Source organism: Oncorhynchus masou, chromosome 13, assembly GCF_036934945.1.
Source record: "Oncorhynchus masou masou isolate Uvic2021 chromosome 13, UVic_Omas_1.1, whole genome shotgun sequence".
Taxonomy (NCBI): domain Eukaryota; kingdom Metazoa; phylum Chordata; class Actinopteri; order Salmoniformes; family Salmonidae; genus Oncorhynchus; species Oncorhynchus masou.
The window spans coordinates 55624934-55647115 of NC_088224.1; the positions used below are offsets into that span (position 1 = coordinate 55624934).

General features: G+C 42.4%; 1 protein-coding gene across 1 annotated transcript; it reads left to right on the forward strand.

The window, feature by feature from the left end:
• Positions 1-1518: 1518 nt before the first annotated feature.
• LOC135552609 (mRNA decay activator protein ZFP36L1-like) lies at positions 1519-4738 on the forward strand. Its single transcript, XM_064984325.1, has 2 exons — positions 1519-1660; positions 2057-4738. Exons 1-2 carry the CDS (start codon positions 1607-1609, stop codon positions 3203-3205), a joined length of 1203 nt encoding a protein of 400 aa, XP_064840397.1. The 5' UTR covers positions 1519-1606; the 3' UTR covers positions 3206-4738.
• The last annotated feature ends 17444 nt before the right edge of the window (positions 4739-22182 follow it).

Sequence of the window (22182 nt, forward strand, 5' to 3'; positions counted from 1 at the left end):
TACTGTTGATGACAAGGCGTCACAGTGGTTTAAAGGGACAGTGCTTTCTGTCGACTGAAAGGTTCTAAGGAAATGTTTACGGAGTGTTTTTACCCATGTACTATGCATAATGATGTAGATTTTAGGGTTATTTTCAGTGCGCATCACCAAATGTCAGGTAGGGAGGGACAGAGTCAGAACGAGGCCTACATTCAGGCATCAGTAGACATACAGATGTAGGATCTTAATTTGAGCCAGTTCGCTAGAGCAGGAAAATAATCCTGCAGCAACTGGAAATTATGTGGATTTGAATTAATGATACGCTTTGTAGGGTTTGATATTTTTTTGTAAGGAAAAATCAAGTCTGAAATTTCAGTGGCCTTTTAAACCTCAAATACACCATGAGTTGTAAATGGGATACCTGCATTGCCGGAAAGTTCTCCAGCAACAGGGTGATCAAATTAAAATCCTACATCTGTGTTGAACAAAATGCCAAATGAATTAAGTTTCAGTTCAAAGTGTTGGGGTTTGTAAGCTTTTCCCATCCTTTGTAAACATTTGCCCTTCTTGAATTTGCCGACACTATCTATCAAATGTTTGAGTATGCTCTCCCACCCATTGTGAACCTAATAACCCTGTCTAGTTGGACTTTTCTACAATGTCTCTGGTAGAATGTGTTCTATTCGGTGCATAAGGTTTATAAAAAGAGCACATAAGCCTGTAATAAGCATGTAATCAGTCCACAGGGTTTGGTTAGTTATGGAGCATATTGCATTTCATACAACCACCTCTGTTATCTGCCAGACTGGCGAACCCCATCCTCCCCACTTTACTCAAAATACAATACAGTTTGACAGCAGGGCCTTTGAGTTAAGGGTGGGGCCCTTGTTGTGGCTTGTGCTTGTGTTATGGCAGCCATTTACAATTGAATACCTTAAATAACATCATAGTTGAAGGGCATTGTTGATTTCCTCTCTCCTCCAGACATGATTTCATATCCAAATCTGGGCCTTTGACATGCCAAACATGCCACAAAATACATCCCCATATTATATTAGATCAGAAATACCCAATGGGTCAAAGAGGTGAACGTTTGCTCACCCTTGCGTACAGCAGCAGTCATATCCAATAAAAACAAACAAATAAGTGCAATAATAATTTATATTGACGCTTTACTTTCCCATGACTTGCAACCACAAGAGAGAGGCATATAATGAATTCATAAATGGTATTTCCAGTCAATATATTTAGACAAATATCTAGACTAACATAACTAACACCACTAACAGACCACTAGTGTAAATCTGTGGCTGTTTGGATGTATGTTTAAACCATGAAGTATAGCCTATAGGAGGCCTATATGTTAAAGTGTTCTATATCAACTTCCACATATTTGTTTCAGCATGTGAATGGGGGGAGCCTAGTACTACAACTCAAGAGGCATCCCCTCCACGCAAGGCACGCCTTGTCACCAAAATGTGGGTGGAGCTAGGCTTCTCAACTATTTATTTGGGATTCCAACAGATGGCTGAGAAACTTCAGAAGCGCTTGATTAGAGCGTCTTCCTGCCTCAACACAGAACACACTCTACTGTGAAGTGGGATAACCTGACTGAGGCATCAGTACAATGCCATCCGACTTCCTAACGCCGTTTTTGGAGCTGGAGGATGAGTTCTGCAAGGTAAGAAGATGTTTTTAAATGTTTATTAATACATCAGGCTATATAGCACATGTCTGAAAGTTATACGTTTTATTTAAACTGGTAAATAATACACTTATCAAATATAGCATTTAGTAATTGTACCTTGGATTTTTATGTGTGCCTTTTTATCAACTTGTTGGCTACAAAGAAAAGGCTTCAAACTTTCTGATTGACGTGCGTAACGGTTTCCATCTGTCGTTCATTCCTTGTCGAACCAAGCGCACTTTAGCCAACTTTTGGAACTTGACATGGGCTATTGTGTTTGCTTGCTGTTTACTGTTGATTTGGTTCAGCATATATTTACATTATAATAACTTGACCATGGCTTGAATCCCCGGTATTGGAATGTGACTTTATTCTTCTCTTGTGTAATAGAATTTCCGTGGTCTGGACATGCCAGATGGCGCACCAGCCACCACGCAGATGCAGCGCGTCGTTGGATTTCAGCGCAGACACTCACTATGCCCGGTTACCCTACCCAACTCAAAGTTCAACAGCGGCAGTGTGGACCCAATCGGCGAGCCAGCCTGCTGGGCCCTTACTAACACTGCTAACCAGCAGTGGAGCCTGAAACACCAGCAACAGTTGCCCCGCTCTTCTCTCAACCACATCCCATTCCGTGTGGACCGTTCGGTCAGCATGATAGAGGGCCATGTTGGCAGCCTCGGGTACAGCGAGCAGCATCTCCCCACCACCCCTCCTCTGATGCCCCCACCAGGCCTAAGTATCAGCACCAGCTGCCTGACATCTGCAAAGTCACTGGCTCCCTCCCCTCCCATCTCCACCCGGTACAAAACCGAAATGTGCCGCACTTACGAGGAGAGTGGCACATGCAAATACGGAGCCAAGTGTCAGTTTGCCCACGGCACGGATGAGCAGCGTGACTTGAGCAGGCACCCGAAGTACAAAACCGAGCCTTGCCGCACGTTCCACACCATTGGCTTCTGCCCCTATGGCGCCCGCTGTCACTTCATCCATAATGCGGACGAGCAGCTCGGGCCCGATGGCGGAGCGCCACCTCAGCGACAGAAGATGAGAGAACGCCCACAGCTGCTGCGTCACAGCATTAGTTTCGCTGGCTTCTCCTCTCCCCAAGCGCTGACCGGATTCCAACCCGTTCCAGAGACCATGCTGTTCTCCAGGGCTTCCTCAGTATCATCCCCGCCCTCCACAGGTAGCCCAGAACTGCTGTCCCCATTGTTTCCAGAACCTGCTACACTAAAGCACAACTATCCGTTCTCATCTGACTTCGGAAACGATCAGATGAATAACAACCCTCACTTTTACGCCATCACTGACTCAAAGTTCCAAACTGTCTGTGCGCAAAAGTCAGCTGCACATAACTCTCACCGCAATGCCTTCTCATTCACCGGCCTGCCTGCCATGCAGCGGTGTGCTTCACCGGACTCTCTTTCTGACCAGGAAGGCTATACCAGCTCCAGTAGCCTGAGTGGCTGTGAGTCCCCTGGCCTTGAGGGCAGACGTCTCCCCATCTTTAGTCGCCTCTCTGTCTCAGATGACTAAACTTTAACTGGCATTCTCATCCAAACAGAGGAATTCTGCTCAGTGTTGTAAAGCTAGCCGACATATATATATTTTTAAATATCATAACGTCCATGTATACTGTTGTATACCCGTTTTAGCTACTATGGGTGCCTCAAATAGCTTTACAGTATCCGTGGTGTCTTTGCTGAGAGAGTTCTGTTGGGGAATTTATGTGTACCCATTTCGAAAAAAACATGTCAGTAATGATACTTTTGGGCTTGGCAGAAGGACAAACCTACTGTGCACAGGTGTGCTTTTTACAACTTCAACGGTTCTCCTTATAGCCTTGCCCTTTAGAGTGTAACCAAAGCTGAACATAGTATCTTGTCTTGTAGGCAGAGTAAATGTTGAAATGTATCCAAAAATGTAGCTAGGCCTACTGTAAACAAAATGTAGCCTTTAGTAAAGGCAGCTAATTGACAGTATTATCAGGTAGTCTAACTATAGGGCTTTTTTTTAAGATGTATTTATTTTGTATGTTTTACAGAGTATGTTTATAATTGTGTTGTGCATTTGTATATGATGCAGAAGAACATGCTTTACTCTTCGCTTTGTTTGAGCTATCATGTAGCTTTAGAACTTTGAATTGCTTGAGTGTGGACACTGCCAGAGCCATGTCCACCAGCATCGCGTTATGCCAGTGAAGGCAATAATGGTGTTACAAGTTACCTTGTTCAATCAGTAAATAGACGTATTGCCCTCACCGGTCATAGTTAGATGCTACAGGAGGTATTTTATGTGTTCTAACACAACAAGTGCATTTCAGCGTTTAGTTTGGGTTCAACGTTTCACCATTCAAGTTTTTTAAAAACAACTGAAACATTCATCCATTTTTGCTTACTCAGTGAGACAGGGTTCTCATACACACTTTTGTGACTGTTTCTATAATATTAAAACGTGATTTGTGGTGTTACGTGAGATCGTTTAAAAAAAAAACATGAGCTGGCGCACTCACAAAAACAAATGTGTTTGGGTGGAGGTGCTGACTAACGGCGAATAAACTATAAACTATCAAAATAAAGTCGCACACTCCGAGCAATCACACACTCCGAGCAATTTAATGGGTATTTACCAATGTTTCGGCATCACTGTGCCTTCCTCAGGGTACGTAAGGTAATAACATAAGAAAACAATGTTGCCACAATGTATGAGTAATATGGGTTACATCAATATCTTGGTCTCTTGCACACCAGCTGTTATTAGACAAAGTGACATGAATTACTATGTGTATTTTATCTTACAATGAACTTGTCTTTGTGGCCCATCTCCAGCTGCGCTTTTCTTTAGCCTTAATTAACTGTGTTGGAAAAACAAACAAGGCTTTGCATTTGTTAAATTAAAACTTATTTATTTTGTTTTTCAAAGCAAAAATGATAGTGTCGGTTTTATGTTATGTTGGTTTCTATATAATTTAAGTGTATTGTTTACATTCCATGGGATATGTATCCCGGTTTCTATCTTAATATATTTTTACCTGTTTGGTTCAAAATAAAACGTTTGGATATCACTGTCTCACTGACTTGTTATACTTAGAGGCACACTGCACCTTATACCATCACTGTCATGCAATAAAGTGATATTATTTCTCATCTTAGAAAAAGTGATGTTAACAGATAAATACTTTTATAATTATTTAGGCCTATGCTTTCTAAGGAGGAAAAATAGTAGGATAAAATGTTTGTGATGAAGATTGAACAAGAATGTATCTCTGCACAAAATGAGAACATGATACAAAAATGACATTTCATTTGGACACACACATACACAGAAGGGAACAGAAGTTGGGTTTTGTGTGTTTATTATTTGGCTTTGTTCTGGCATTCTGGTGCTAGCACCCTGCTGAATAATCCCAGACAATAGCGATCGGTCATTATATTGAAAAGTTGGGGTGGAGGGGGTTTCTGCAAGACAAGAAAAGGCATGGGGCTCTCCTCTGAGCGCTGCCCTTTTGTGAGACTGCTCTCTCTTTCTCTTATGAACATCTGTATGCTAATGCTAGCCCATGGAAATTTGCTGAAGCAGGGGAGGGGGAGATTTGCAAGTCCATTGAGAAGTCATAGGTCCAGGGAGCAGATTTATTGGGGACTACGAGAAGGGGGGTGTAGAGGCTTTCAGTTGATTGTCCCAACTGTTCACCAGGAGGAGGGGGAGGAGGAGGTGTAAGCAGAGATGGCTGTGTGTGTTCGTCTGAGAGTTATAAGCAAAGGTCATTCAGGCAAAACTTTGGAGACATCCAAGGGACTGACTGAAAAACCAATGCAAAATATCCCAACTGTAATCCATAAAATGATTCTTATGCACTGCTTTGAACAATACACTTTGTGATAATATGAATTATAAATATGTAGACCTAGACCAATCCATACATGTATTGGCATTCTTTGAAAACCCTTTGATCTACTTGCATATGGCTAACTGTGGAAGTGATGTAGATACCAATAGTTCTGATAGTATGATTACATTTTCAAAGTGATGATGTTTAGCATATACCAGGTTTATGTTGAAGTGCTACTTGTACTACAATCCCCTGGTTTATTGCATAGGTGATGCCCTCTAGTGGTGAAGATAATAAACATTTCACTTCTGGTGGAAAGTAAGATTTACACTGTATGCAATGTTTAGCGATTATTCATTGGTGACTTAAACTGACAAGTTTATTCAAGTCATAATTGTGACATATTAAGACTCTCTATTCATCTTTAGAGGGGGCCCCCTACACTAATTGTACAATTATGCAGGGGACCAAAATTCATTTGGGACGGGGGGATATTTTTTATTTGACCTTTATTTAACTAGGCAAGTCAGTTAAGAACAAATTCTTATTTTCAATGACGGCCTAGGAACAGTGGGTTAACTGCCTGTTCAGGGACAGAACGACAGATTTGTTCCTTGTCAGCTCAGGGGTTTGAACTTGCAACCTTCCGGTTACTAGACCAACGCTCTAACCACTAGGCTACGCTGGATGGAGTATTAAATAAAAGCTGACATTATGTACTGTCGCCAAAACATTCTCACATCTAAAATGCTTATTAACTTAAGGGGGCTGAATAATTTTGCACACCCAATTTTTCAGTTTTTGAATTGTTAAAAAAGTTTGAAATATCCAATAAATGTCGTTCCACTTCATGATTGTGTCCCACTTGTTGTTGATTCTTCACAAAAAATACAGTTTTATATATTTTTGTTTGAAGCCTGAAATGTGGCAAAAGGTCGCAAAGTTCAAGGGGGCCGAATACTTTCGCAAGGCACTGTACATGATATGGACTTGCTCTGTGTGAAATAATTGAGGTTGTCATGATTTTATAATGACTATCCCTTCCTCTGTCCCCCATACATACAGCATCTGTAAGGTCTCTCAGTCAAGCACTGAATTTCAAACACAGATTCATCTACAAAGATCCGGGAGCTTTTCAAATGTGATATTGGCAAGATCAGAGATGTACTGCATGTAACAAATTCATCCCCTATTATAAGGTTTGAAGGTAAGACCCAGGTGCAGACAATGTCGAAGTAACAAAAGTGTATTAAATCGAACACAGGCAGACAAAGGTACAGGATGGTCTCGGTATCCGGGGTAAGAGCCGTGGGGCTATAACGGCGAGACAGTGCATCCGGCTTGACATTCTTGGATCCCGGCCAATATGAGAGGGAGAAGTTGAACCGTGTGAAGAGCAGGGCCCATTTAGCTTGCCTAGAGTTGAGGCGTTTGGAGGTGCGGAGATACTCAAGATTTTTGTGGTTGGTCCATACGATGAACGTGTGTTCCGCCCCTTCCAGCCAGTGCATCCATTCCTCCAATGCCATCTTCACTGCGAGAAGCTCACAATTCCTAGACTGTAGTTTTTCTCCATGGCGTTGAGGCGATGGGAGAAAAAGGCGAAGGGATGTACAGCTGAAGTCTGAAGTTTACATACACCTTTGCCAAATACATTTAAACTCCGTTTTTCACAATTCCTGACATTTAATCCTTGTAAACACTCACTGTCTTAGGTCAGTTAGGATCACCACTTTATTTTAAGAATGTGAAATGGTGTAACTGAGTCAGGGTTGTAAGGCCTCTTTGCTCGCACATGCTTTTTCAGTTCTGCCCACAAATGATGTTCTATAGGAATGAGGTCAGGGCTTTGTGATGGCTACTCCAATACCTTGACTTTGTTGTCCTTAAGCCATTTTGCCACAACTTTGGAAGTATGCTTGGGGTCATTGTACATTTGAAAGACCCATTTGCTACCAAGCTTTATCTTCCTGACAGATGTCTTGAGTTGTTGCTTCAATATATCCCCATAATTTACCTTCCCTATGATGCAATCTATTTTGTGAAGTACACCAGTCCCTCCTGCAGCAAAGCAGGAGGGACACCCCCACAACATGATGCTGCCACCCCTGTGCTTCACAGTTGGGAAGATGTTCTTCGGCTTGCAAGCCTCCCCCATTTTCCTCCAAACATAACAATGGTCATTATGGCCAAACAGTTCCAATTTAGTTTCATCAGACTAGAGTACCAAAAAGTACGATCTTTGACCCCATGTGCAGTTGCAAACCGTAGTCTGGCCTTTTTTATGGCGGTTTTGGATCCCTGGCTTCTTCCTTGCTGAGCGACCTTTCAGGTTTTGTCGATATACCGTTGGACTTGTTTTACTGTGGATATAGATACTTTTGTACCCGTTTCCTCCAGCATCTTCACAAGGCCATTTGCTGTTGTTCTGGGATTGATTTGCACTTTTCGCACCAATGTACGTTCATCTCTAGGAGACAGACGGCATCTCCTTCCTGAGAGATATGACGGCTGCGTGGTCCGATGGTGTTTATACTTGCGTACTATTGTTTGTACAGATGAACGTGGTACCTTCAGGCATTTGGAAATTCTCCCAAGGATGAACCAGACTTGTGAAGGTCTACAATTTTCTTTCTGAGGTCTTGGCTGATTTCTTTTGATTTTCCCATGATGTCAAGCAAAGAGGCACTGAGTTTGAAGGTAGGCCTTGAAATACATCCACAGGTACACCTCCAATTGATTCAAATGATGTCAATTAGCCTATCAGAAGCTTCTAAAGCCATGACATCATTTTCTGGAATTTTCCAAGCTGTTTAAAGGCACAGTCAAGTTAGTGTATGTAAACTTCTGACCCACTGGAATTGTGATACAGTGAAATAAACATTTGTTGGAAAAATTACTTATGTCATGTTCAAAGTAGATGTCCTAACCGACTTGCCAATACTATAGTTTGTTAACAAGACATTTGTGGAGCGGTTGAAAACGGGTTTTAATGACTTTACATACACTTAAGTGTATGTAAACTTCCGACTTCAACTGTTGCTTCAGGTCCAGGGCAGAACACTGAGACAGGACCTCCCCCACTCCTACATCAGACGCATCACCCTCCACCACAAACTGAAGGGAAGGGTCAGGATAAACCAGGATGGGAGCAATGGTGAAGCAGTGTTTGAGGTCCCGGAATGCCCTGTCAGTAGCAGAGGAGCATGTGAACGAAACCTTTGGAGAGTTGAGTGCTGACAGGGGGGAATCCAGGGTGCTGTAACCCCAGATGCAGCGGTGATAGAAGTTGGCAAACATCAGGAAACGCTGCAGCTGCTCCCTGGATGGTGGCTGGGGCATATCCACAGGTTCTCACCTTCCCCGGATCCATCTGGACACTCCCAGAGGAGATGATATACCCCAGAAAGGGGATGATGGAGTGATAGACCTCACACTTCTCTGCCTTAACAAACAGCTGTTTCTCCAGGAGGCGTTGAAGAACCTGTCAGACGTGGAGCTCATGTTCTATGGAGGAGCGGGAACAGAAGAAGGATGTCATCAATGTAGACGAAGACGAACCGGTTCAACATGTTGCAGAGAACATCATTTACCAGAGCCTGGAACACAGCAGGGGTGTTGGTGAGACCAAATGGCATGACAAAATACTCGTAGTTGCAGCTGGCCGTATTGAAGGCAGTCTTCCACTCATCCCCCTCCCGTATCCGCACCAGGTGGTAGGTGTTCCATAGATCCAGCTTGGAAAACACGGTGGCCCCCTGGAGAGGCTTGAAAGTCGAGGAGATGAGTGGTAGTTGGTAGCGGTTCTTCACTGTTATTCCATTGAGTCCCCGGTAGTTGATGCACGGGCGCAAGGGTCTTGTCCTTCTTCTCCACAAAGAAGAACCCTGCGCCGTTGGGAGAGGATGAAGGACATATTAATCCTGCAGCTAGGGAGTCCCCAATGTAGGTGTCCATAGCCTTGGTCTCCGGTCTCAATAGTGAGTACAGTTGTCCCCAGGGCGGAGTGGTGCTAGAGAGGAGGTCAATCCAGCAGTCATATGGCCGGTGCGGCAGAAGCGAAGTGGCCCGGGCCTTGTTGAACACCTCCCGAAGGTCCTGGATCTCCTCTGGGATGGTGGAAAGGACCGGGGCACCTTCCGAGCCCCCAGGAAGACGTCCCGGGGCAGGTTGCACTGACTTCAGACACTGGGCATGGCAGAACGGAAGTCTCGCTCCTGCCAGTGAGCCTGGTCTTTTTAAAGGACAAGAGGACACAAAATTACCAATAGTTCGGCAATACAGACAACTCTTCATGTTGATCCTGTATTGCCGTTTCGCTGGCAACAGCCCAGCTCTACCTAGTTGCATAGGCTCAGGAAGTGACTCTCAGCGACTCTCAGGAAATGTCGGGAAGACTCGGGTTCTCTCGGTAAGGGGATTGTCGGGGACATCCAGGATGACTCAAAAGCAAAGTGGAATCCCTGGATATGCTAGCGAAGTCAAATTTCCTCTCCCTCTGTCGTTCCCATAGTCGTCTATCGATTTGGCAAGTCAAAGCAATGAGGGATTTGAGATCCGTAGGTAACTTCCAAGCTGAAAGCTCGTCCTTTACCTCTTCAAAGACACCGTGCAGGAACATATCGAACAGTGCTTCCTAGTTCCAAGCACTCTCCGCTGCCAAAGTGTGGAAATCCACCACATAGGCTGCCACACAGCTGGAGTCCTGCCGAAGCTGGATTAGCTTCTGGGCAGCTTCTCTCGCAGAGAACGCGGTGTAAAAAACATTCTTCACCTCTCCCGAGAAGGTGGCGTGACCAATGAGACGGTGCTGCTAGCAGCTGGGTTACTGGCCCGGGTCTGCTGGGTCAGTCATGGCCAGTTCGTATTATCAGGTTTGAAGGTAAGACCCGGGTGCAGACAATGTCGAAGTAACAAAAGTTTATTAAATCGAACACAGGCAGGCAAAGGTACAGGATGGCAGGCAGGCTCAGGTTCAGGTCAGGCAGAGGTTGGTAATCCAGAGTAGTGGGGCAATGGTACAGGACGGTAGATAGGCTCAGGGTCAGGGCAGGCAGAGGTTGGTAATCCAGAATAGTGGGGCAAAGGTACAGGACAGCAGGCAGGCTCAGGGCAGGCAGAAAGGTCAAAACCCGAAAAACTAGGAAACAGGCACTATAGACAGGACAGGAGCAAGGGGAAAATGCTGGTAGGTCTGAATTAACAAAACAAACTGGCAACAGACAAACAGAGAACACAGGTATAAATACACAGGGGATAATGGGGAAGATGGGTGACACCTGGAGGGGGGGTGGAGACAATCACAAAGACAAGTGAAACAGATCAAGGTGTGACACCCTATACAGTAAACATGTGTCCAAAATGAAGTTGCTTGGTGGCGTGATAAAACTCCTTTACTTAAATTGTGTTAAATGGCATTAGCAACAATTGGATGTGCGTTCCACCAACTACTGTGCAGGTGGATAAGAAAGATACCAAAAACAAAATAATTAGGGGTAAAACATAATCATACAATCTATCAAAAATAAATGCTCTAGGGTCCTCCCGGGTGGCACAGTGGTTAAGGGCGCTGTCCTGCAGCGCCAGCTGTGCCACCAGTAACTCTGGGTTTGTGCCCAGGCTCTGTCGTAACCAGCCGCGACCGAGAGGTCCGTGGGGCGACGCACAATTGGCCTAGCGTTGTCCGGGTTAGGGAGGGTTTGGCCGGTAGGGATATCCTTGTCTCATCGCGCAACAGCGACTCCTGTGGTGGGCCGGGTGTAGTGCACGCTAACCAAGGTTGCCAGGTGCACGGTGTTTCCTCCGACACATTGGTGTGGCTGGCTTCTGGGTTGGATGTGCGCTGTGTTAAGAATCAGTGCGGCTTGGTTGGGTTGTGTATCGGAGGACGCATAACTTCGTCACTCCCAAACCCGTACAGGAGTTGTAGCGATGAGACAAGATAGTAGCTACTAAACAATTGGATACCATGAAATTGGGGAAAAAACAGGGGAAAATAAATAATAATAATAATAAATGCTCTTCTGTTAAAATCAAACATTCTAATCAGGCTCAGAAAGATTTTGTGAGGGTGGGAAATCTTCTTGCTGACAAGTGCTTCTTCCGTGAAGCATTGGGTGCCCCAAAAACTTCTCAGCTGCAGTTATAATTATGTCCAGCTTAATGGATTTCTAAGACACTTGTGCAGTACAATTAGTAACTGTGGCTATAAATGCTACAAAATCCACTTTCTTCACAATGAGTGTATCCAGATCACTTGATTGACTTAAAACATTTGCAACTGGTTGCGGTGCACCCATCACCATACTGTATCTTCTTCAGCACTGTGGCCTCTTGCCCCTTCGACTCTCTTCACTGCCTCCACATAGGATATCTGCTGTACAGCCCTCATCCTTGACACCTCGGCCCCTTTCACCCTACCAAGGCACTCAAAAAAGTCTGGAGTATTATCCTTACTGCGCATGGAACATTTTTCGTTCACAGATTCTTCAATAACATACGACATGTGGGCATATCTTTTGCAAATCCCACACTGTAGTGGTGTGGACAGAAATGCTTTTCACCGCATACCTCACATATACAAGCTTCACATGTGCAGGTAGAGTCTCCTCAAACAACAATAGTATCAATAGGCTTTTCTCCTTCTATCTATGTACCATATCGGTCAGGCGACGTGTAATGACGACTCCTGGGATCTTCTGAATAAGGTACTCGACATCTAGATCTAACAACACTTTATGTATAAGACATGTTTCTTCTGATGTGGGCAATTTTGCCAGATCCAATGCACATTTCTTCTGTTCTTCATCAACACAATTAACCAAAACAAGGCCTCTTCTAGTCACCTTGATTTAATCCATCTTTCCCACTGCTTTCTTCACCATCTTCAATAGTACACATGGATTTTCCAAATGAGCCTCCTTGTCCAGAAAACACAGTCCAACAAGAAATGCATTATTGGACAGATCCTTGTCTTCCACTACAACTTTTGCTCATTTCGTTCCATTCGTTGATTTAACCCTTTTCCATTTTCTGTTCCTTTCAGACTCAAGCCTCGTTTCCATGGATAATGCCAATATAGTTGCGTCAATAAATCCTGATCGCCTATACCTAAGTAATTATCAAGGCTTCCTGGGAGAGCTAACCCCCTGACCCGGCTGGTGCTGCCACCTGGGGATGAGGTGTGGAAGTGTAGTATGTTGTCCATCTATACTGAACAAAAATATATATGTGCCTCACACTAAACTATCCCCTATATCATAATAATATTTATGTTTTCCCTTTCTGTAATACACATGATTTCCAGTGTTCTATTTGTGACACTCATTTATGTACGGTTTGATGATACTGAATGCTATGGCTTATACTCATATAATTTGATATTGTTTGACGCCAGAGCTACTGAAGGTGTAAGGACCGAGAACACACGGATTATTATTGTATTGATGGCATTATCAACACTGTGGCAGCTGGCAAAAACACTGTCTTTTGTTGTGACTTTGCACAAGCCTCTCGGATGGATGTTTACAGAGCATTTCGTAATGCCTTAAAAGGGCCAGTCAACAAGAGGCCCGTTAGATATTTTCTATGCTTCTGGTTCCAGAGATGTCTCCCTGAATTATTGTATTAAACTGCATTTGTCTTTGATTGGTTTTTATCAACTACTGCTCCTCTTTTTGTTCACCTGGAAATTATGTTGCAGTGATATAGCAGGAATTTCATCTAGTGCTTTACAATGTAGCATAGCCTTTGCCACCTTATATTAGCTTGAATTTATGAAACATGGGGTCAGAGAGGAGGTAGAGAGGGGGCATAATATTTTCTTGGTGGCATGTCATATCACAACCGACTGACTATACAGAGGTGTCTGGGGTGAAGGTTCTCCATTGGGGATGTGTATTGGGGGGAAGTATCCGAGGTCCATCAACCAGGACTAGATATTGTACCCATCCATCCTTGTGCAAAGGGTCACTCCTCTCCAAAGGTTACGACCGTACGCAGGCACATCGTAAGTCTGATTTTTTTTGGTCCATGTATGACTGTGTGTATGTATCTACTCTAAACCTGAAGCAACACCACCACAGTGGCTCACTCTTTGTTGTTCTTATTTTTATTTCATAATTACTTTATTTTCTATATGTCCTACTTACAATCTATACTGACTGACTACATTTTATCTCAAACTATTAGATGTTCAGTCTAAACGAAACAACTTTAAACGTGCGGGGCTTTGACTCGCTAGTAAATATAATACAATGTTTGGAGCTACTTAGACATGCATTTCTTTAGCTCACCATTCAAGACATACTTAATGACATCAGATATTAATCTATTTCAAAATGAACATGATAAGGTTATACGCTATTCATGTGCTGCTAACAAACCTAAAGGTGTTTTGATTGCGATCAAGTGAAAGCTTCATGTGAAGATTGGGGTGTCTGGTGTCTGGCAGAGATAATGATGAAAGGTGATTAAACGGATGACAGGCAGAGGAATTTAGCCATCATGAAAGCCGAATACAAAAGTGTTACAAGTTCTGAGGAAGTATTTTTCCACTTGAGAACAAGGCAAGAAATGCAGAGACCTGGTAGACTGTTGGCACGGAGACTAAAGCAGTCGGAACACTGGGCAGCAATTAATATATGATGAAAAATAAGGATGGTGCACTCTTTACCCTCCCTTCTCAAATCAATGAAGCCTTAACTACTTTTAACTATTTTATTTTGTTTTTTATTTCACTTTATTTAACCAGGTAGGCCAGATGAGAACAAGTTCTCATTTACAACTGCGACCTGGCCAAGATAAAGCAAAGCAGTGTGACAAAAATAGCAACACAGAGTTACACATAAACAAATGTACAGTCAATAACACAACAGAAGCAATCCATGTACAGCGTGTGCAAATGTAGAAGAGTAGGGAGGTAATGGCAATTAATAGGCCATAAAGGCGAAAATAATTATAATGTAGCATTACTCTATCTTGTACACATCTGAGTTCTTTCATGAACTCTCTCTATGTCATATGATGCTGTCCTTCCTTAACGCTTTGGATCTTCTATCGCTTCTGTCAATGAAGCAATCCATCGAGATGCCTCCATTTCCTTGCAGGAACATAAAGATGCTCTTGACTCAAATGCTGAAATATACAGTGCCTTCAGAAAGTATTCCCACCCCTTGACTTTTTCTAAATGTTGTTGTGTTACAGCCTGAATTAAACATTTATTACATTTCGATTTTGTGTTACTGGCCTACACACAAAACCCCAAAATGTGGAATTAAATTTTTTTGAATATTTTTTCAAATTAATAAAAAATATAAAAGCTGAAATATCTTCTGTCAATAGATATTCAACAAGTATTCAACCCCTTTTTTATAAAAGCCTAAATAAGTTCCGGAGTCAAAATGTGCTTAACAAGTTTCATAATAAGTGGCATGGACTCTGCGTGCAATAACAGTGTTTAACCATTGGTTTGTTTTAAGGGTAAAAAATGACCCGCCACTATGTGTAACAGCAGAGAAAACCCCTTAAATTATATTTTTCAACTTGAAATTTGACGACTTTACCAAGAGTGACCCCAACATTAGAAAAATGTTCTCCTTTGTTCATATTTCCATGAAAGCTGTACACCACCAGGGTACAAAGATTGTCTTAGCGTCATTTTTGACCTGGCAGTTATAAAATCATTTACACACCACAAAAATCACAACACACACACACAATGAGAAATTGAGATTATGTGTGCTACTGATTGAACTCCTAAAAAGGAAGATCCCCATTGTTCGCACAGTTAAAAAGAACAAGCCTGAGCTCCACCCCGCACTTCTCGTAACAAGGGGGAGAGAGGCCTTCTCATCAAAGTTTGCCTTCACCCCCACCACCACTCTAGTTTCTTACCTCCCAAAGAGAAACAAGAATGTGGTCCTCCTGAGCACACTGCACAAAACAGCTGAGATCAGTGATCGTGAGGACAGGAAGCCAGCCATCATCCTGGACTGTAACCACAACAAAGAAAGCATGGACAACCTGGACAAGGTGATTGGAACTTACAGCTGCAGGATGCCTCTGTGATATGGAACAAGATCAACCCTACCTGGATGCCTGATAAGCGTTGTGAAAATAATTATGTTAACACCTATGCAGTAACTTTAGCAATACTAATAATAATAATAAACCCCTACTTTAGTAAAGAAAACAATTATGACAGGTGTGTTGTAACAAAAACGAGTGGTGTCCACTGATTAAATCCAGTCTTTCTGCATTGTGAAGAGGGAAAACCAAGAAATTCACAGAGTTTGTGATGAATGACAGGTTGTTTCTTCATGCTAAATAGATTTGGGGTTTAAAATTCATTTAAGCTGCTTTATTTTAGGGGTTTAGTGAAGGCGGGCCATTTTTGACCCTTAGGACAAGGGGAGTATACAGAATGTTAGGAGTACACAAGGGTTAACATGATTTTTGGCTACCTCATCTCTGGACTCCACACATACAACTATCTGTAAATTCCCTCAGTCGAGCAGTGAATTTTAAACACAGATTCAACCACAAAGACCAGGGAGGTTTTCCAATGCTTCACAAAGAATGACACCTATTGGTATATGAGTACAAATAAATAAAGCTAACATTGAATATCCATTTGAGCTTGGTGAAGTTATCCATAATTTTTTTCAACCCAGCTTTTATTATTCCAAGTGTGCCAACTCCCAGTATCTCCCATATTCTAATTAACATCACTTCGTTTGGCCAAAGCAACAAACAAAACGTCATATAACTTCTCGCATTCCCGGATGTAATCATTCCAACTTCCAACTTATCACTAACATTTGTAAATTAACATTTAGGGGGGACACCAATCCTGTCGAGGTTTTAACATTTGTTCACTCTCTATTTTTCCATTACGCTAATAGCTCTGACCCAACAAATCTTCTGAGGTCGGTCAGGCAGACAGCGAGGCTTATACTAACTCCCGCTGCCCCAAACTAAATTCTATACTAGAAGCAAGGGGAAATGATGTGCTAGTTGAGATAGTGTGTGTCGCAGTGATGATGTACTGTAGATTAAACTTTTAGCAGGTATAGTGGGCCAATGGAGGGCCAATACAGCATGGTTTGGAACACTTCTCATCCAATCAGCATCCAGGATCTAAACAACCAATTTTATAATACAAGTTGCATCGAGGAGACACATACAGAACAGAAGCACACAGCACCGAACACACAGTACCGAAGGAAGTCACAACATCAGCTGCTACAGAATCACCCAGTGTCACAGATACAGTGGGACAAAAAAGTATTTAGTCAGCCACCAATTGTGCAAGTTCTCCCACTTAAAAAGATGAGAGGCCTGTAATTTTCATCATAGGTACACATCAACTATGACAGACAAAATGAGAAAAACAAATCCAGAAAATCACATTGTAGGATTTTTAATGAATTTATTTGCATTGGAAAGTAAGTATTTGGTCACCTACAAACAAGCAAGATTTCTGGCTCTCACAGACCTGTAACTTCTTCTTTAAGAGCCTCCTCTGTCCTCCACTCGTTACCTGTATTAATGGCACCTGTTTGAACTTGTTATCAGTTTCAAAGACACCTGTCCACAACCTCAAACAGTCACACTCCAAACTCCACTATGGCCAAGACCAAAGAGCTGTCAAAGGACAAGATCTGGGCAGTAACTTAGGCAGATGTTAACGCACACACTCATGAAATATATAATTACATTAATTCCCCAATGAGTGGCATTGTGGCACTAAGTGATGGTTGTATGGGGACTTTGTTTATGGCTCTATCATTTCTTAAGTGTCAAGGTAACTAAACCGAAAAGGAGGGAGGAGGTGAGGGCCCTCGGAGTGTGGTGTCAGGACAATAACCTCACACTCAACGTCAACAAAACTAAGGAGATGATTGTGGACTTCAGGAAACAGCAGAGGGAACACCCCCCTATCCACATCGATGGAACAGTAGTGGAGAGGGTAGTAAGTTTTAAGTTCCTCGGCATACACATCACAGACAAACTGAATTGGTCCACTCACACAGACAGCATCGTGAAGAAGGCGCAGCAGCACCTCTACAACCTCAGGAGGCTGAAGAAATTCGGCTTGTCACCAAGAGCACTCACAAACTTCTACAGATGCACAATCGAGAGCATCCTGGCGGGCTGTATCACCACCTGGTACGGCAACTGCTCCGCCCACAACCGTAAGGCTCTCCAGAGGGTAGTGAGGTCTGCACAACGTATCACCGGAGGCAAACTACCTGCCCTCCAGGACACCTACACCACCCGATGTTACAGGAAGGCCATAAAGATCATCAAGGACAACACCCACCCGAGCCACTGCCTGTTCACCCCGCTATCATCCAAAAGGCGAGGTCAGTACAGGTGCATCAAAGCTGGGACCGAGAGACTAAAAAACAGCTTCTATCTCAAGGCCATCAGACTGTTGAACAGCAACCACTAACATTGAGTGGCTGCTGCCAACACACTGACTCAACTCCAGCCACTTCAATAATGGGAATTGATGGGAAAGGATGTAAAATATATCACTAGCCACTTTAAACAATGCTACCTAATATAATGTTTACATACCCTACATTATTCATCTCATATATATAAGTATATACTGTACTCTATCATCTACTGCACTCTATCATCTACTGCATCCTTATGTAATACATGTATCACTAGCCACTTTAACTATGCCACTTTGTTTACATACTCATCTCATATGTATATACTGTACTCGATACCATCTACTGTATCTTGCCTATGCTGCTCTGCACCATCACTCATTCATATCTTTATGTACATATTCTTTATCCCCTTACACTGTGTATAAGAAATTAGTTTTGGAATTGTTAGTTAGATTACTTGTTGGTTATTACTGCATTGTCGGAACTGGAAGCACAAGCATTTCGCTACACTCGCATTAACATCTGCTAACCATGTGTATGTGACAAATAAAAATTTGATTTGATTTGAATGAAAGCGTAAACAAAATATATACAAAATATAGTTCTCACACCAAAATCATCTAAATGGACTGTATTCTATATACATCCAATGTCCTGGCAAAATGACTCCATCATGGCATTGATAATTCTCAGAATATAACTCTTCAGATATTTTAATATCTGGCAAATTAGTACTTTTTTAATGAATTATTATTTACCTTACATCAGTCTCATTTCAAACAATGTAGAATTATTGGTTATCTGCAGGAACCCAGCCTAAGCTATGAATCATCCATACACCAATTGGCTTAATAATTTATCTACTAACTAAATAATCACAGAAATGCATAAACAAACAAACAAACAGTAGATATTGGTTACTAACAATGATAGGGAAGATTCCCTAGTGGCTAAACCAATATGACGGCTTGGTGAACAAGGGGAATGGGGTGTGGACTGAGAAAGCGGGAAAGATAAAATGGATTCATTACAATCTATAATTATATACATTGAAATGCTAATCCTTCGCACATGAGCGGCCACTCATTCGAGAATAATTGCAAGTACATATTTACGGTGTATGTCATTGTTGTCTTCTCTGTTGGAATCCGGTCCGTCTGCTGGAGAGATCATCCTAGTCTCTCTCTCTCTTTCTTTCTGTTTCCCTGAAGATCAGTCTGTCGTGTTTAGAATGGATACCTCAGAGTCCCATTCAGCAATATTCTCATAGCATAGGTGTTTCGGTGGTTGTCGGTATTCACATCCCAGGTTTACATAATTTCTAGCTGCAGACTTCTAATTTGTATCTAAGATTTGCTCTTATTCTGTAGGGATCGATAGTCTCAGAGTTTAACAATTTCCAGTGGTATAGTTTTCTAGTTTTGGTACTATACGTGGCATAGTTTTCTAGTTTTGAGTACTTTTTAGTACTCAAACCTGTGCCACCTCAGCTTACACAGAGGTATGCGTGGTCTTAACTATTCACAATCACAGCTCACGCTGTGGGTTTGCTTAGTCTGAAGAGGATTTTCTTAGGAGGGGCTTTTATTCGTAACAGTAGAAGAGGGTGGTTCCATGAAGCCTGATCATGTCTGTGCGCACGGAGGTGGGCCAATGACTTAGTTAAACTTTAAAGGGAGTACAATTCTCTCACATGAAAGGTTTCACATTAAATATTTTCACAAATAGTTTTATCTTTACTCATTTTATACAAGAATTAGATGCAAACCCCATAATTGAGAAATGTACACATTCAGAGATATAGTTACTATGTGTGTTTCCTGTCCTTCGTGAGGTCACAAAATGAAACATACTCAACATAACTGTCCCTTAAGTGTCCATGGACCATTCCCACACTCTCAAAGGTGGACATACTGTTTAAAACTCCTATTTTGGGGATTTAGGAGTTTGGCCAAGTGAAATCCCTTGTTCTCTCTCTGTATTCTCTCTTTCTGCATGCCAGGGGGAGAGTCTCCACCAGGAATCTATGACCTGAGATAACAGAACCTGGGTGTAGCAGTTTGTGAGATGGGGAAGCCATGATCTACACCCAGAAAGGGCCATGTCATGACAGTGCAGATGGTGTAAGTTAAAGGTAAATATTAAGTATTTAATGGGAAGAAATACAGTTACTAAAATGACTTGTGACTAAAACCTACACTAAAATAGTTTTAGTTTACTGATATGAACTAAGAAAGATGAAATTACTAAAATATGACAAAAACTAAAATGTATTTTTGTCAAAATACAGCCAAAATGCACACTGCTTGACATGAAGGGCTTTATTTTAACAAACCCAATGCAATTGTAAATCTTAGCACTGGTGGTAGTGCTATACTGTAGTTTCGGGGGTATGCCAGAAATATTTTTGTTATTTGAACAACCAAAATTATGGAAGCAGTAACTAACTGGTGGTGGTGTGAAAGATCTGGGTTTCTATTGATGTCACTTGGTAAATCCACTTCAATCAGTGTGGATGAAGTTGAAGGAGACAGGATAAGAATAATTTTTTAGCCTTGAGACATGGATGTGGGTGGGTGAACGGGCAAGACAAATGAGTTAAGTGCCTTTGAACGGGATATGGTAGTAGGTGCCAGGTGCATCGGTTTGTGTCAAATCAAATCAAATTGTATTTGTCACATGCACTGAATACAACAGGTTAGACCTTACCGTGAAATGCTTACTTACAAGCCCTTAACCAACAATGCAGTTCAAGAAATAGAGTTAATAAAATATTTACTAAATAAACTACACAAAAAAATCTAATCAATCAAAAAGTAACACAATAAATGTACATAACCATAACGAGGCTATATACAGTGGGGTACAGGTTAATTGAGTACCGAGTCCATGTGCAGGGGTACAGGTTAATTGAGGTCATTTGTGAAGTGACTGCATAGATAATAAACAGAGGAGCAGCAGTACAAATAGTCTGGGTGGCCATTTGATTAGTTTAGTTGTTCAGCAGTCTTATGGCTTGGTGGTAGCTTTTAAGGAGCCTTTTGGTCCTAGACTTGGAGCTGACCTCTGTAGTGCCTTAGGGTCAGATGCTGAGCAGTCGCCATACCAGGCGCTGATGCAACAGGTCAGGATGCTATCGATGGTGCAGCTGTAGAAACTTTTGAAGATCTGGGGACCCATGCCAAATATTTTCAGTCTCCTGAGGGGGAAAGGTGTTGTCGTTCCCTCTTCACAACTGTCTTGGTGTGTCTGGACCATGAAAGTTCGTTGGTGATGTGGACACCAAGGAATATGAAACTCTCAATCCGCTCCATTTCAGCCCTGTCGATGTTAATGTGGGACTGTTCGGCCAACCTTTTCCTATAGTCCACGATCAGCTCACATTGAAGTAGAGGTTGTTGAAGGAGAGGCCTGTCAGGAAGTCCAGGATCCGGTTGCAGAGGGAGGTGTTTTGTCCCAGGATCCTAGGCTTAGTGATGAGCTTTGAGTGCACTATGGTGTTAAACACTGAGCTGTAGTCAATGAATTCTCATGTAGGTTTTCCTTTTGTTCAGGTGGTAAAGGGCAGTGTGGAGTGCAATTGAGATTGCATCATCTGTGGATCTGTGCGGGGTGGTATGCAAATTTAAGTGTGTCTAGGGTTTCTGGCATGATGGTGTAAATGTGAGCCATGACCAGCCTTTCAAAGTACTTCATGGCGACCAACGTGAGTGCTACGAGGTTGTAATCATTTAGTCAGGTTACCTTCGCTATCTTGGGCACAGGGACTATGGTGGTCTGTTTGAAACATGTAGGTATTAGACTCGGCCGGGAAGAGGTTGAAAATGTCAGTGAAGACAGTTTCCAGTTGGTCCACGCATGCTTTGAGTACACGTCCTGGTAATCCATCTGGCCCCGCAGCTTTGAGAATGTTGAGTTCCAAATATCTCTAGCAGTCGCCCCAGCATGTGTTTTTTTATGCACGTGATGTTAGAATGTTCTCTCCATTCCAGAATGTGATTGTTACGCAACAGTACATTTAATTCGCACTGCCCTCAAAACAAGGCACGCAGCCTGTTTTTATTTATAGGCTGTTTCAATTTCAAATTATTTTTTGGCTAGTTTTATTTTATAAGAACAGTTTGAATTGAGGTGTGTTCCACCTCATTCGTTCACATAAAATTTAGTCCTTTTTACTTTTGCGGATAATTTTTTTTTTTTAAACATTTCTGACCCGGACAAAATACCCCAAGCACTTCCCAATTGTTTGTGCAGTTCAAGTCTGCAGACAT

What these genes read in the sequence shown, in the direction of transcription:
- LOC135552609 (XM_064984325.1), top strand. Translation starts at nt 1,607, where the DNA reads ATGCCATCCGACTTCCTAACGCCGTTTTTGGAGCTGGAGGATGAGTTC. An exon ending in TGGAGGATGAGTTCTGCAAG is followed by an intron (nt 1,661 to 2,056) that starts GTAAGAAGATGT and finishes CTTGTGTAATAG; the next exon opens with AATTTCCGTGGTCTGGACAT.